The sequence below is a fragment of the Centropristis striata genome, chromosome 13 (assembly GCF_030273125.1).
Source record: "Centropristis striata isolate RG_2023a ecotype Rhode Island chromosome 13, C.striata_1.0, whole genome shotgun sequence".
Lineage (NCBI taxonomy): Eukaryota > Metazoa > Chordata > Actinopteri > Perciformes > Serranidae > Centropristis > Centropristis striata.
In genome coordinates, this window is record NC_081529.1 from 8,233,514 (window position 1) to 8,247,652 (window position 14,139).

The 14,139-nt window shown below is 41.0% G+C and overlaps 1 protein-coding gene across 4 annotated transcripts in view; it reads left to right on the top strand.

The window, feature by feature from the left end:
* The window catches only part of grin2ba (glutamate receptor, ionotropic, N-methyl D-aspartate 2B, genome duplicate a), a 184,192-nt gene that overhangs the window by 100,374 nt on the left and 69,679 nt on the right, over nt 1–14,139 (top strand). For all 4 annotated transcript variants that reach the window (XM_059347242.1, XM_059347241.1, XM_059347243.1 and 1 more), the window contains 3 exons: nt 590–733; nt 1,070–1,340; nt 13,837–14,029. In XM_059347242.1, coding sequence (XP_059203225.1) covers nt 590–733; nt 1,070–1,340; nt 13,837–14,029 — 608 coding nt within the window. The remainder of the gene's footprint in view (nt 1–589; nt 734–1,069; nt 1,341–13,836; nt 14,030–14,139) is intronic.

Genomic DNA, 14,139 nt, shown 5'->3' on the forward strand with positions numbered 1-14,139 from the left:
TGGAGTGTCTGTCTCTGGCTCGACTGCTGTTTGGATTGCTGTACATTCTCTATCTGTATATTTAGATTAAGCCTCTCTCTCAAAGGAAAATAACTTAGTTAGTGAATGTTTTATGTACAGTACACAGCACCCAGAGCGTGCCATTTCTAGTACTCTCATTGTCTTAATATGCAGCACCTTGCAGGTTACACTGAAATTGCATTGTTCCAACACGGCTGTAATAAAGCAAATTGATGAAAATGATCAATGAGATTAAGGACAGCAGGTTTGAGTCCCCAGAATTTGCTCCAGCCACCCCCGTGTACAAACTCATTAAAGGAGTCATAAAGGCAACTAATGAAAATCATGACCGGTATCATTACAAGCCCACTGGTGTCCTCTCGCCTTTCTCCTCCGTGAGCGAGAGAATAAAGGCGGCTAAATTAATGTTCCCACCAATAATGTTACAAAACCACCGCTGTCCTTTAAGTAGTATCTGTTCTCCTCTGTGTGTAAAGCCAACTAAATTAAAGTTCAGGCCAATATTGTTACGTAACCACTTACACTCTGCCTCTTTGTTCCTCTGTGTGTGTGTCGTGTCATTTTACAGGATGACGACTCCATGTTCTTTCAATTCGGCCCCTCCATCGAGCAGCAGGCTTCGGTCATGTTAAACATCATGGAGGAATACGACTGGTACATCTTCTCCATCGTCACCACGTATTACCCAGGTTACCAGGACTTTGTCACCAAGGTAACCACACTCAGCTGAGACAACATGGGCAAATAATCGTGATGTAGAGGCAGGATGACAGAGAACAGAGATGGATTAGGTTCTCTGATCACCTAAATGTCACGATCATGGAAATATTGCAGCCCTGTACAGGGAATTTTACTATAGAAATACAGAATTTTAATACATCATGCTTTAATGTATGACCTTCATTGTACCTATGAATCTTTCTAAATGCTCTAAATGCTCATACTGCTCATAACACAGAAGTTACTGCAGAAATATGTCAAATTTCAATAAAACAGCATGGCTGTCTTCTCTCTCCTGATCAGCCTCCTCTTCCTCTGTCCCACTCAGGTCCGGAGCACCATCGAGAACAGTTTTGTGGGTTGGGAACTGGAGGAAGTTTTACTACTTGACATGTCCGTAGATGACGGAGATTCAAAGATCCAAAACCAGCTGAAGAAGCTCCAGAGCCCCGTCATTCTTCTCTACTGCACAAAAGAAGAGGCCAACACCATCTTTGAGGTGGCCCACTCTGTTGGGATCACTGGCTACGGCTACACATGGATAGTGCCCTCGCTGGTAGCTGGAGATACTATTGTAGTGCCTGCAGAGTTCCCCACAGGTAGGTCCTATAACTCAAAGGTCACAGTCCCAGGAAAGTTGTATGAAGCAGGTCATGATTGCGTGATCCTTTGTGTTTATTTGTGCAAAATTTGCCAGACAAACATGCTGCCATTACTTTGTCATTGACCGTGGCAGAAATAGTCACTACTGCTTCTTCTAGTTTTGTAGAAGTCTCAAATACATCCGAAAACCAAATGGCGTCGTGTCTGGGTTCACAACATCATCCAGAAGTGTGCACACTTCGGTGAACTTCACCACCTTCTCTAGGAAATGCATCTGGATGTGTGTCCCTGGTGCTGCTAAAGCTGTAAAAATCAGATTTTGCTGTGATTTATTTGCAATAAATGCACCCAAAAGACGCTGATATAACTACATCCTGATGCTAATTTGTCTGGTCTGTCCACAATATGACAAGCAAACAACTTCCAGTTCATTCAGAAAGCTACAAAATGTTTGTTTTCTGAATGGAGTTTGGATAGATCAAGGTTACGTTTTGCTGGAGATTCTCACTGCTTTAGGCTTAAAAAAATGTAAGTTGCACAAATGCACAAAGAAAGTGAATATTGCGTCACGGATCAAATCTTACGTCTACGTGTGTATTTGCATTGACTTTGTGTGTAATAGTGCCTCGTGAAAAATTTGGCTATTTGGTATAAAAACTTTAGAACTGCATAATGCAATATATTTTACATTTACTGTGAAACCAAGTCCTTGGGTACAAATGGAGTGATGTCCAGGCACTCTTACTAATGTCTGTTATTTGTGTTTATTGGTGAAGTTGAGTGCCCAGACTTGTCGTTCAGTCATCTCCAGTATTCCACTGGTAGCTTGATTTGATGTTTTTGATGGTTCAGTTTTGTGGTTCTTATTATTCTTACAGTTTGGTTCAAAATGTTTGGTGTTGGCATGTCACAATGGCCAGCTGTCTTGTTAAAAATTATATTTTTATTTTTTCTGGAGGCTGTAGCGGGCTCACTTTTAGAAATATACTGGAGATGAAACTAGAAGATCTAAGGAATCTATAGGCACCAGTGCGTCAGGATATTGTGTCAGGAAGCTGTCAAAAATAACACTGCAAAGTAAGGCTATTTTTATGTTTCATTAAAAAAAATTCAGAGCAGTGAAGCTTAAAGTTGAGGAAAGTTTGATAAAATGCTGCAGTCGTTGTCGTCCATACATGTTTGATATCAGTTCAGTTCAGTTTGACTGAATACTTTGTTGGCCAGTCTGTGGGTTTGACTCTCATTGTGGAGAAATAAAAAGACTGAAGTGAGATGAATACACGGAGAATTTTCTTTTATTTGACAAAACATTTCTTGATTTGTGGACACAAAATTAAAACAGTTAAACAGTTAAATTGCAATATATTGTATCTCAATACTCACCATATCGCAAAATGCTTAAAATCACAAAAATATCGTACCTTGACTTAAGTATCGGGATAAAATCGTATCATGGGGCCTCTGCTGATTCAGACCTCTAGTTTGGATTATATTGTCTTTTGGTCTGGATTGGGACCAAAGTCCACCTATTGAGTAAATGGGTGCTATAAGAAACTGAATCAGAATTAGGAAATACAATAGGATCTCAAAATCCCAGTGTGGAAAGATCCTTGCCTGCCTTGAGCTCAAATGCTAAGCCCTTTGTAAGTACAGTAATTCAATTACATGCAGCGGTTGGTTGATTCCTATCCAAAGTGCGTCATAAGTACCATGAATGTATGCATTTTCTACCTCGGTGGCCCTAGTCTGATACAAAGTCTCTTAAAGGTCCTTGCTTCCATTACATATTCTCTACAATCAACAGTAACACAAGTAGAGAAGAGTCATAAAGTCAGTGAAATGCCTCAGCAATGGCAGGTTCAAAGCAATTTTTATCCAAAGTTTCCTGACGTTATATAACATTTGCCACCAAAAGCTCATAGTCATACCAGGTCAAGTGAGGCTGTTACGGCAAAGTCCTTTATGTTTTAAACTGAGTGATGGTGTTCTTTATTGCCTAAAGGGATAGTTTGGATTATTTAAAGTGGGCCTGTATGAAGTACTTATCCACAGTCAGTGTGTTACGTACAGTAGATGACGATTTGAACGCCTCCAGTTAGGAGAAGCAGGCAGGAGTACCAGCACAGAAGTTAAGCAATATACTGCTGTGGATAGGGGCAGCAGCTAAATGTATTTTTTAAGCCCTTAAAAACAGGTCCACCTACATTATCAGTTTAAGTGTATGACATATTTAGGTTTTTCACGGCCTTACCTTGTCCTTAGACAACCCTGTTCACATGGATCACATGGGATGAACTGGAGCTTTTCTGCTCTCTTCAAAGCCACCAGACTCCCTTGACAAAAACGGTAATTTTACCTCTCAGTACATGAGTGTAGGGGTGGGCGAAATGGGCCCCCAAAAAAATCTTGATTATCTTTTTTAATTTTTCGATAACGATAATCTGAAAACATCCTTTAAAATTTGATTTCTTTACCAAAAAAAAGCTGTTAAAATTATTCTTGCTTACCAGGACATCTACGGATGGACACAATGTTTCAGAACAACACCTCTTGTTTATTTTCTTCAGACTTAAGCATAAAAGAGACTCCCAGTTAAACTTCAATGTAGAGACATTAAATGGGTAAACATCAGTTTGTTTTCTTTTTGAGATATTATAAATACTCGATAATGTAAAATTGAATGTCGTCAAAACAAGTAGACGATATTATCGTAGATAATATATATCGCCCACCTCTACATGAGTGGTTCTGCTCTGCCTCGATTGGTAAGTTTGATAGAGTTATTAAATGACTTCAATGAATGTGAACTTATACCTTAAAAAAACAGAGTCACACAATAACACAACCAAATGAAATGATCAAAGCAGACCAGCAAATCTTTTGTTCTGCTAGATAAAATTACTTTGTCTGCTGGCTTTGTAGAGAACATAAACTTACAGGTACAGCATACACTAAAACTGATCTTTTTATTTTTGGTGGCTTAGATAGGATTTTCTGTTGCCCCCATCCACAGCAGTACATTGCTTAGCTTTTGTGCCAGTTCTCCTGGCTGCTACTCCAAAACTGGGGGCGTGCTGACCGCCGTCTACTGTAGTTAATACACTGACTATTGCCAAGTATGTCATATGAACCCACTTTAAAAAACAAAAACAATCCGAACTATCCCTTTAATAATGCAGCTTTCATTTGTAAGAGGAAGAAGAAAGTCATCTTTCAGCTTTCAAAAGTTACATTGTTTCACTTTCAGACGGCAATCTATCACCATGAATGGTGGCTATCACAATGAAGACTGAGAATGAATTAAAATGTATTTAAAAGGATATTAAGTGGACCTTATTTGGTCAAGTTACTCTCCCAAGGTCAGGATTAAAAATTTGTATTCCGTCAGTGAGGATGGAGCCTGTTGCAAACGCTAACAGCACTTTGGGCTAGTTTGGAAGCAGCAATGTCATGTTGTAGTTGTTGTAGTTTTGCTCTTGCTTTGATCACTTGTGCTGATGTTGGCCTGCTCTACAGTACTCTCAGGCCACGTTCAGACTGCAGGCAAATCTGATTCAGATCAGATTCCTACTCAAATCTGATTTTTAGGGCTGACTGTCCACACTGTTTTTAGCAAGGGTCCAAATCGGATATGGCTCTGTTCAGACTGGGCCACATTATTGACTGATCTGAGAGGTTGCTGTAGTAACGGCTTCAGAGCGTCTGACGTCATATAATTGCGACAGCGACAGGAACAACAACAACAAACATGATGGAGGCAGGTCACCTCAGTATATTGGCCTTATCACTGTCCAGTAGAGGTGCCTGCGCTACGCATACCGTGTAGAGTGACGTCACGGACAGTCAAAACCGATCTGAGTGCTTGGAGCGGTTCAGTCTGCATCTGTCCAAATGTGATTTGAAACTACCTTCCGAAGGTGGTTTCGATCCAGTTGGCAAACATCAGATTTCATGTGATTTGTGACTGCTCAGACTCAAAAGAGCCATCCAGTTCCAATCTGGATGGGCTAAAAATCTGATTTTGGCTGGCAGTCTGAACGAGGCCTTATATTGGCCTGACAAGACCAGAAAAAACACTGAGGGCTTTGAAATATTATTTTCCCAAATTTTCAGTAAGCTATTTGAAAATTTCCTGCAAGACAAAAAACAAACTGACCTTTCCTAATAAGAAGTGAGGGAGCATTTCTCCCTGCTGCCCCCCCACAACACCACTGGAGGTCATTCTAACCTTTGAAGGTCAAATGTGGAACTAAAGTGACATCTAAGTTGGGGTGCATTAACCACCGAACCTGCTCACGCAATCTGTCAGGGACGCACGTCACACTGCCTCATGGAGCTGGACTTTCAGTACTTGGGGGTGGTCAGACACTCTTAGAAAGGCCAACTCTCAGTGGGAATCTAGCTGTTAGTGATGTTGTCGCCATGACAGCTAATGGAACTTTGCAGAAATTCAGCCTGTTTTACTCTCTGCGTAACAGAAAAACCTTTGAGCAGGTAGTATATTTACGCTGGACAGATGAGCCTGATAATTTGTTGGTGTTTGCTTGTTGATTTACAGTGAAGGGGAGATATTACACCGCTGCCTGTCCTCAGCAGTTTCTGGGAAATGGAAGCCGGGCGGAGCTTGAGATCGTTCAAGCACCGTAACTCAAACTTTTTACCTCTGCTCCCTTATTGGCATACATGGATGATTTACTCTAAATGGGAGTTTGCGGTGTGTTTTGCGAGCCTGTTGTGTGTGCCTGTGAGTGTGTTTTGTGTAATGTCTGTGTGCATTTGTCTGTGAAAATGTGCGATTGGTTCACAGTTTAATTTGCGTGAGAAAATAATGGGTGAGTGTAATCAAATGGGTTGTGTGTTTTGTGTGTGTACCGTGTACGCTGGCGGGCGAGAGTGTTTACCTGAAAGCCAGGGTGAACAAAACTACGTGTGTGTGTTAGTTAGTCTGTTCCAAATTAAGGTTACACTCTATAAAGTTTGATATATCACCATATCAGTTATGTAAATCACACAACAACTTCGCCTCTTGATTTATGTTGCCTGGGAGATAATCGTGACGAGCTCATGTACTGCCTGGATGATTACAAAGTGGAGCTGGCAGAGTGGCTGCGTTGATGGACACAAACAAACCTCTCTCATTTAACATTGAATTATCATGGGATTAATCATACGGGACATAATGACAGATAGTAGGCTAAATGTCACCCACTCATTAAATGTGTGATGAATAGGATACAGAATGTGCTTATGAACAACAAAATGACAGATATTAACTCATTGATATTTTGTTTTAGCTTGAATACAATTGGAGTTATTTATGGTTTTATACATTTTATAGCATGCATGGGATTCATGTTATAGTTTGCATGTTGAATGTATGTCAGTGTGCAGATGGCTGAGCTTCTGCTGCTGCAGGATCTGTGCTTGTCAATGCTGCCCTCTGCCAATAAGATGAACATGATGGTGGGATGTTACTTAACAGCTTCAGCTGAGACAGTCTGTAAAACCTACACTGAAAGCAGCCTAGGGTTTGAAACTTCCGGGAAAATTCAAGCTGGAAACTTTCCATGGGAATGAATGACAATTAAAGGGAAATAATGAGAAATACAGTGGAAATATAAGGATTATTTGCTCAGGCTGTATTTAGAATATTATATGCAGATGAAAAACAAACTTTATGTGATATCAAAAGCAACAAATCCTTTAACTTGCAAAGTAAATCAATTAATGCGTCAGATGAATCCAGTGTGAAATGTGCCAGGTGAGTTAGCTAACAAGCTAGCAAGTTAACTTATCGAGGAAGTTACTTTAAAAATTTGAGCCAACGATGTGGGTTGTGTGCACGCTTAGCATTTAAAATCAACAAGTAACTTATATCAGAAACGTTTTACAAAAAAAAAATAATGGGATTTAATTAAACCGCCTCAAATATTCTTAATACTTAATCAAGCTACATGGTGGCAGCTAACTAACAAAAACTAGAAGAAAGTGTTAACAAGTAAACAACCGTGTATTCTGTGTATTAACATGAATTAAAAACATTTATTGCACAATTTGCACTGACTGTAGCTTGTAATTATACCCCTTCCCAACCAGACCTCACAGCATGGTTTGTACGGTTCCACTACATTAATTTATTACCGGAGGCCGCGGCGGCTGCTATAGTATGCCTGCCCATACCTGTCAAGTTTTGGATTTGAAAATAAAGGAAATTTTCCAGCACCTGCCGCAAGCGGTCCCACCACACCAACCAAGCTCCAGTATCCTTTACATGTTAAGACAGAGTACAAGAAAGCTAAAATCACCACTTGTACACCACTTATAAACTACAATTGGCTTTATGCACAGCTGCACCACTTCCTGAACTTCAGCCAGCTCCTTTGTTTCCTGTCTGCCATTATTGGACAAACTGATTAATCCAGGTGTGCCTGACCTCAGTTATCACAACAACAATAGTCAGACAAACCTAGATTAATTAAACTACTGCCACCTTCAGTACCTGTAGTAGGCTACTGCAGGTGGCAGTTATCGCGAGGCTAGTGACAGAGCTCAGATTGGGAATGTCTTTTTTTTTTTACTCCACCCGGGCCCGGTTAAAATACGGAGATTTACCGGAAAATACTAATACGGGAGGACGGCGGGAAAGAAGGGTAAAACGGGACTTTCCCAGCCAAAACGGGATACAGGTATGTGCCTGCCGCTACTTCAGAATATGAATATTTCTGAGTGAAGTTTGACTACATGTTAGAGCGGTTGGCTAGTTACCGCCTTCACAAAAAAAAAGCAAACACATGTAGCTTTCAAAATAAGAGCACATGGATGTTTAAACAGAGTCCACCACATAATTTACAAGAAGACTGTCAAAATGTGATGCCTTAAATAAAACAGAAGAGCCCTTATTCTCCTTTACAATAATTCATTAAAATATGCAAAGATTAAGATTGAATAGTGGCATCAAAATGTGCGGGAGGCCACCAAATTTAGGCTTTTGGGGCAAAGCAAATTCTCCCAAACCCCTCTACTCTGTTCAGGTCCCCACATCATATTCTTAGAAAATGCTTAGGGAAACACTGGTTCTACAGCTTATTTTGCAGTTGAGTGTCATTTTTTAAACTTTCTAAATTGCTGATTGATATTAAAACGCATGTCCAGGGGACAAATAACCCTTCTTAAAAAAATCCTAGAGTAAAAAATTGCCATAGATACCAGTATGCCAAAACATCCAGTCCTTTGGTTCAGACAGTGCAGTCATGTTGGCAGCAGTGACGGCTGCAGATGTGATGGTAGAATGCACTGTGGATGCAGAGATTTCTTATTTTACTGTGATAGAAGAGCATGCTGTTGAATGCAGTGTTGCTTGCAATTCAATTCAACCATCATACTTGTATCCAAAACATGCCATAAGACCACACAGGTGAAAGGTAAAAAAATTAAAAATGACTATATTTATCCCAGAGGGTAAATTCAGTTAGTCTGGTAGAATCTCTGTTAGGATCAGACAGCCTGATGGCTGTAGGAGAGAAGGATCTTTTGTATCTCTCCGTCCTCCAACAGAGAGAGGAGCAGTTCACTGCTGTTTTTTGGTCCATAAAGGTTTTGTGTAGAGGATGATCTGGGTATTTCAACATGGCCTGGAACATGTTGACAGGTCATCTCTCCACCACCTCCTCCAATGTGTCCAACCTGGCTCCAACCACAGAACCAGCTCTTTAGACCAGTCTGTCCAACAGACGGACTGTATGTATGTATGTATGTGCAGAACAGTATTCTTTTTAAATTGTGATTGTGAGTAAATTCCCACATTTTACGAAGCCTTACTTTTCTAAATTGCATCTGAGGGACTAATTATTTGGTGGTTCTGAGGTGTGTTATTGCAGATGCATTGACATCCGGACATTGTCAACTTTTAGCAGAATAAGACATGAGTACGATATTTGTAAAACATTAGGCATTCAACTGTAGTATTCAACAATTTCTACAATCCTTAGTTTCCACCATAACATTCTAAGAGCCACAGGAAGCCTGTGGTGCCAGTCAACCACACCAACTTGTGAACTAACACACAGCGAAAGGACACGGTGGCACAGCGTGTGCCTGATGCTGCGGCCGTGTGCTCTGGGTGAATCCAGCAGTTCAGGGTTCAGCAGAAGGTGCACGCTCGCTGTGGGGCAAATTTGCTTACGAGGCACACTTAATAATTTGCACCATGTGTGATGAAGAACCTCCAATTCTCATGGGTAATTCCACTGATGCCTTCCTTAAGTGGCGCTCTGGGGAACCATCTTTCCTCCCACTCTCTTCCATCCTTCCCTTTTCTCCTTGTTTCATGCTTTTGTTCCCTCGCTTCTCTGTGGTTTCTGTCTCACTATTCCTGCCTCCTCTGACTCTCTCCGAACTCTCTACTCCCTTCAGTTTTTTCCGTTTCTTCTTTATCTTTGTGTCTCTGCTGCTGTCTGACTTTTTCTCTCTTCTCACTCTGTCCCTCTTTTTCCTCCTCGTCCCTCTCAGCTCTCTCTCTCTCTCTCTCTCTCTTACTAACAGCTTTTCTGTCTCTATTCTTCCTGATCAGTTACACACTACTGCAAAGCACAGGCTGTGCTAACGTAACCACCCAATCTGACATCACTGACAATAATAAGCTGTTTCCAAAAATACCCAGTGATACGGTACTTGCTATTACGTTTTCCACTCAATGTGCCTGCGTGTGGATACACTTTTTTCCCTTTTTTTTGTACATGTGCGTATGTGTTTGCGCATCTGTGACAGGGAGACAGCATTTGCCTTCAAACAGAGTCAGTTGCCAGTTTACAGGCCAGAAAAAAAGGCTCCACAGCTGCCACAGTGCTGCTCAGCTATAACATCGCCCGGTGACATGTCCGTGTTGTGACATTCTAACATGTCCTGAGAGAGGTATGAACATATACATGTCACACAGCAGTCGCTGAGATGGAGAAAATAATACATCACACACGTGCACATGCGCAGCACACGCATGCAGCTTACTATGAAAGAAGCTATGCCATAAAATAATAAAAGTGAAGTGTGCAAACAGGAACAAGCGATGGGAGTCAGTGAGCTAGTGTTGAGAAAGTGTCAACAGTGTGTGACATTAGATGTGGTCCTGGAGGGCCGGAGCTGTCAGTGCTGAGGCCCCGCGAGGAAGGCAGGTTGCCAGGCCGCCTGTCTATTTCTGCCCACTGACATGGTAGTGGACCGGCTGACATGTGGTCATACTCTGTCAGATAGATGCAGACCGACTGATGGACAAAGAGAGGGACACATAGCCAGATAAATTGACTTGAAGGCAGTCCGCGCTTCACTGAGAGCCGTGTGACCTGAACCTAGAGGCGTCCAATGGGTCCCAAAACAAAAGATCAGTTATTGGCCATTTTCAGAAGTCATAAGGGCACTTGGTGCTGAGAGTTTAGATAAGGGCAGGCTTTTGATGTGGATGGTTCCATGTTAAATTGGTAACGTTTGTTAGCCTAACATGCTAATGTCTGCAGCTTATGTTCGAGCAGATAAACTCTGTTTAACTCTTTTTCTTTTAAACTTAAGCTCTTGGGCTGGGCAACATGGACCAAAAGCCATATCCCAATATATTTAAGCTGAATATAGATATACGTATAGATCCCAATATTTTTTATTGCTAACCCTAGTAAGGGCAGCATTTATATATAAAGAAAGGAGAGAAGAAAAGAACTATATCGATATATGTGATATGGTCACATTAAAAATATATCGATATATTTTTTATATCGATATATCGCCCAGCCCTATTGTGCTCTCATATTTTCTGTTTTGGAGAGATGATTGAAAAACTGTTTTACTAACAGCATGTATTGATCAAGTTTGTGGTTAACGGTTAAATGGTTCGTTACTAATATCTCTAATCCAAACTCTTTACAGAGTTTTAATACAGCCTCCTGCACACTGCTTCAAGAAAAAAATTGACAGAACTAATAGAGTGTTGCAGGAATCCTAGGAGTCCTAAAACCAGGAAATAAGTTGGGTTTTTTCAATGGGTTTTGTTTGGTTAAAACAACTTTAAGAGATTTTCACATTTTGTTCTCCGACATAAAATATGTCACTAAGTAACCAACTTTTGAATTTCTAAGCTTATACGTGTCTTTAAAAAGGCGGTTGCTAACAAGTGGCTCAATGAGAGTACAGTGGTTTTGTTGGACATTACCATCATCAGCAGCAGTAATGACGTTGAAGTGAAAATCGTGTTGTAGTTTGTCTATAGCACAATATCAGTTGCTCCTGCCAGTTGCTTTTCTGCTTCAAAAATCATAAAAGTATTGTGTTGATTTGTAAATATTATCTTACCAAGTGTACCGTGTAAGTATCATACATGTTTGTTTGTCGCAGAGCTTATTTTCTATAATATTTTAAATTAAAAACCCACTCTCAAGGCGATCTTGTTCTGCAATGATAATTTCCTGTTCATGGTTATCAATGGCAAAACAGTAAAAAAAAAAAAAAGGCAATGGAAAATTCCCAGGGGGGTGATGTTAACTTCTGGGATGGCCTACAAAAATCCCTAAAAATCTCTGTAGTCTTGTTGGGGAAAAATAGTGTGAGGAAAGTAAGTAACATTCCTTTCTTATTTAGTAGCTGCCTTGATGTGAACCTTGTGGATGGTTCTGAGCTTCTTCGTCTCTATTGGATATGCTAAATTGCCAGTAATTTAATTCCACGGTTTGACTGTGTGACCCTTAGATGTCAGAAAGGGACCTGCCACGAGACAATAAGGACCTGTGACCTAAACCCAACATGTGTAAATGATTTAAGAAAAATGATTTTTAATAAAGATCTGAATTCTGTAATAGATCCAAAACAATTAGACCTCTTGAGATCTGAAGTCCAAGGACAATCCCACCTGTTAGCTGCGACCTGATAAAATCCTGACAGCGCTGAACTAGAGAGCTAAATGATTGGTCATTAAAAAGAGATAAACATTGCACACTAGGCTTAGTGCTGGGCAGCATGCACCGTGTGTCATTAATTAATGGTGACTATTTGTCATGAGTTAATCATATTATCAATAACGGCAGTTTAATATAAATGAAACTCATTATCAAAATGTCAGCCGAGTTTGAATAGATGCATAATAGTTTCATAGTTAATCAGCTCTTCTCATAGAGTTTCTCTACGTCTTAATTTATTTTAGTTGAATAAAAGAGCACTAATAGATTAAGAACCATATTGATAAAATAAATACTGTAGAGCCCATACAGGTGAGTCAGCATCATTTGTGATTAAGGGGACTTTCACTAGGCTGCTCATATATAGGCATGTTTCTATTAGGTACTTTTCCCTCTAGTGAGCTGCTATGGGTGTGGCTTGGGAGAGAGGATCCGCCCAAGATCCACCCAACTTCACCGGTTATCGGCTCAGAAAGTACCTGACTCGGGTAGGTACTTTTTGAGCTGCTACTCACTAGTCGACGCTGATTGGATATGGTTGAGGCGGATTATGACGCGAGTAGAACTTGACCCAACAACAACATAACAGACTGAGACGAGATAATTGAGAACAAGAAACTAAAGAAGAGAAGACAATAGACAAAGGAAAAAGAATGTCTCAACAACACTCTGTTGTCAGCGTCACTTCACTGACGTCACGGTCAAAATTGTCGCTGAATAATCTTGTAAGTGTCGCAAGACTATTAACATCACATTCAAACTCTGTTGGTTAGCTGCTACAAAAGTACCTGTATGGGAACAGAGGCCGAAGGGAACTAACTAGTGGGTGGAGCCAAAACACTCAGCCACTTTACAAAAAGTACTCAAAAAGTACTCAGTGGCTAATGTGAGTCTGGAACATCATCAGCCTTTACTGCGTAAATAAAGGGCGAATAAAGCCAACGTTGATGTATCGTCCATCTACTCTCTCCTCACTCCAAGATAATCAATGTCAGAGAGGGACAGTGGGGTGGCGGAAGGACTGATGTCCTGGAAAACACTTGAATGGGTTTATGGACGGTTGGAAGGACACCGGGAGACAGACAGAGAAAGACACAGACAAATTATTGTTCATAAACAGACAGATTGTGAAAAGAGAAGAGGACTCAGGCAGACAGAAGGACAGATAAACATGCGTACAGACAGTGCAAAGGCCAACAAACAGAGACAGACAGAGCTTTAGACAGACAGATGGACAAACACAGCAAGGTGATAGACGCTTAGTCAGGCAGGATGGGATGCTATTCATCTGCTCTCTGAGTCATCACGTAGTGTGTGCTCTGTCTCTTGGAGTGCGTTCAAAACATGTACACTGTGTATACCCTAACAGAGTTATCCGTCCCTTCCCGGCTTTAGTTTCCTCCATCTGTCTGTCTCCTTTGTCCCTCTGTCTCTTTACTTTTCCCCATGTGATCCAGTTCACTTTCCTACACGCCTCTCTATTTTTGCTAATCCCTCCGTCTCACGATCTTCTTTCCACGCCTCTTCTGATCCTTCTCTTATCTTCTTCTCCTCCGTCCAGGTCTGCTGTCTGTGTCCTATGACGAGTGGGACTACAACCTAGAGGCCCGCGTTCGCGACGGCGTGGCCATCATTACTATGGCAACCTCAACCATGATGATGGACCGCGGACCTCACACCCTGCTTAAGTCTGAGTGCCACGGAGCTCCTGACAAGAAGACCCCCATCTCAGGCAATCCCAACGAAGTGCTCAGGTGAGTGAAGGCAGAGACCGGATGCTGTGGTTTGACAGAAAGTTATGGAGAAGAGGCGAGTTCCATGATATAATACAATATGAGTTATATGTGTGAGTAAAGTAAGGAGA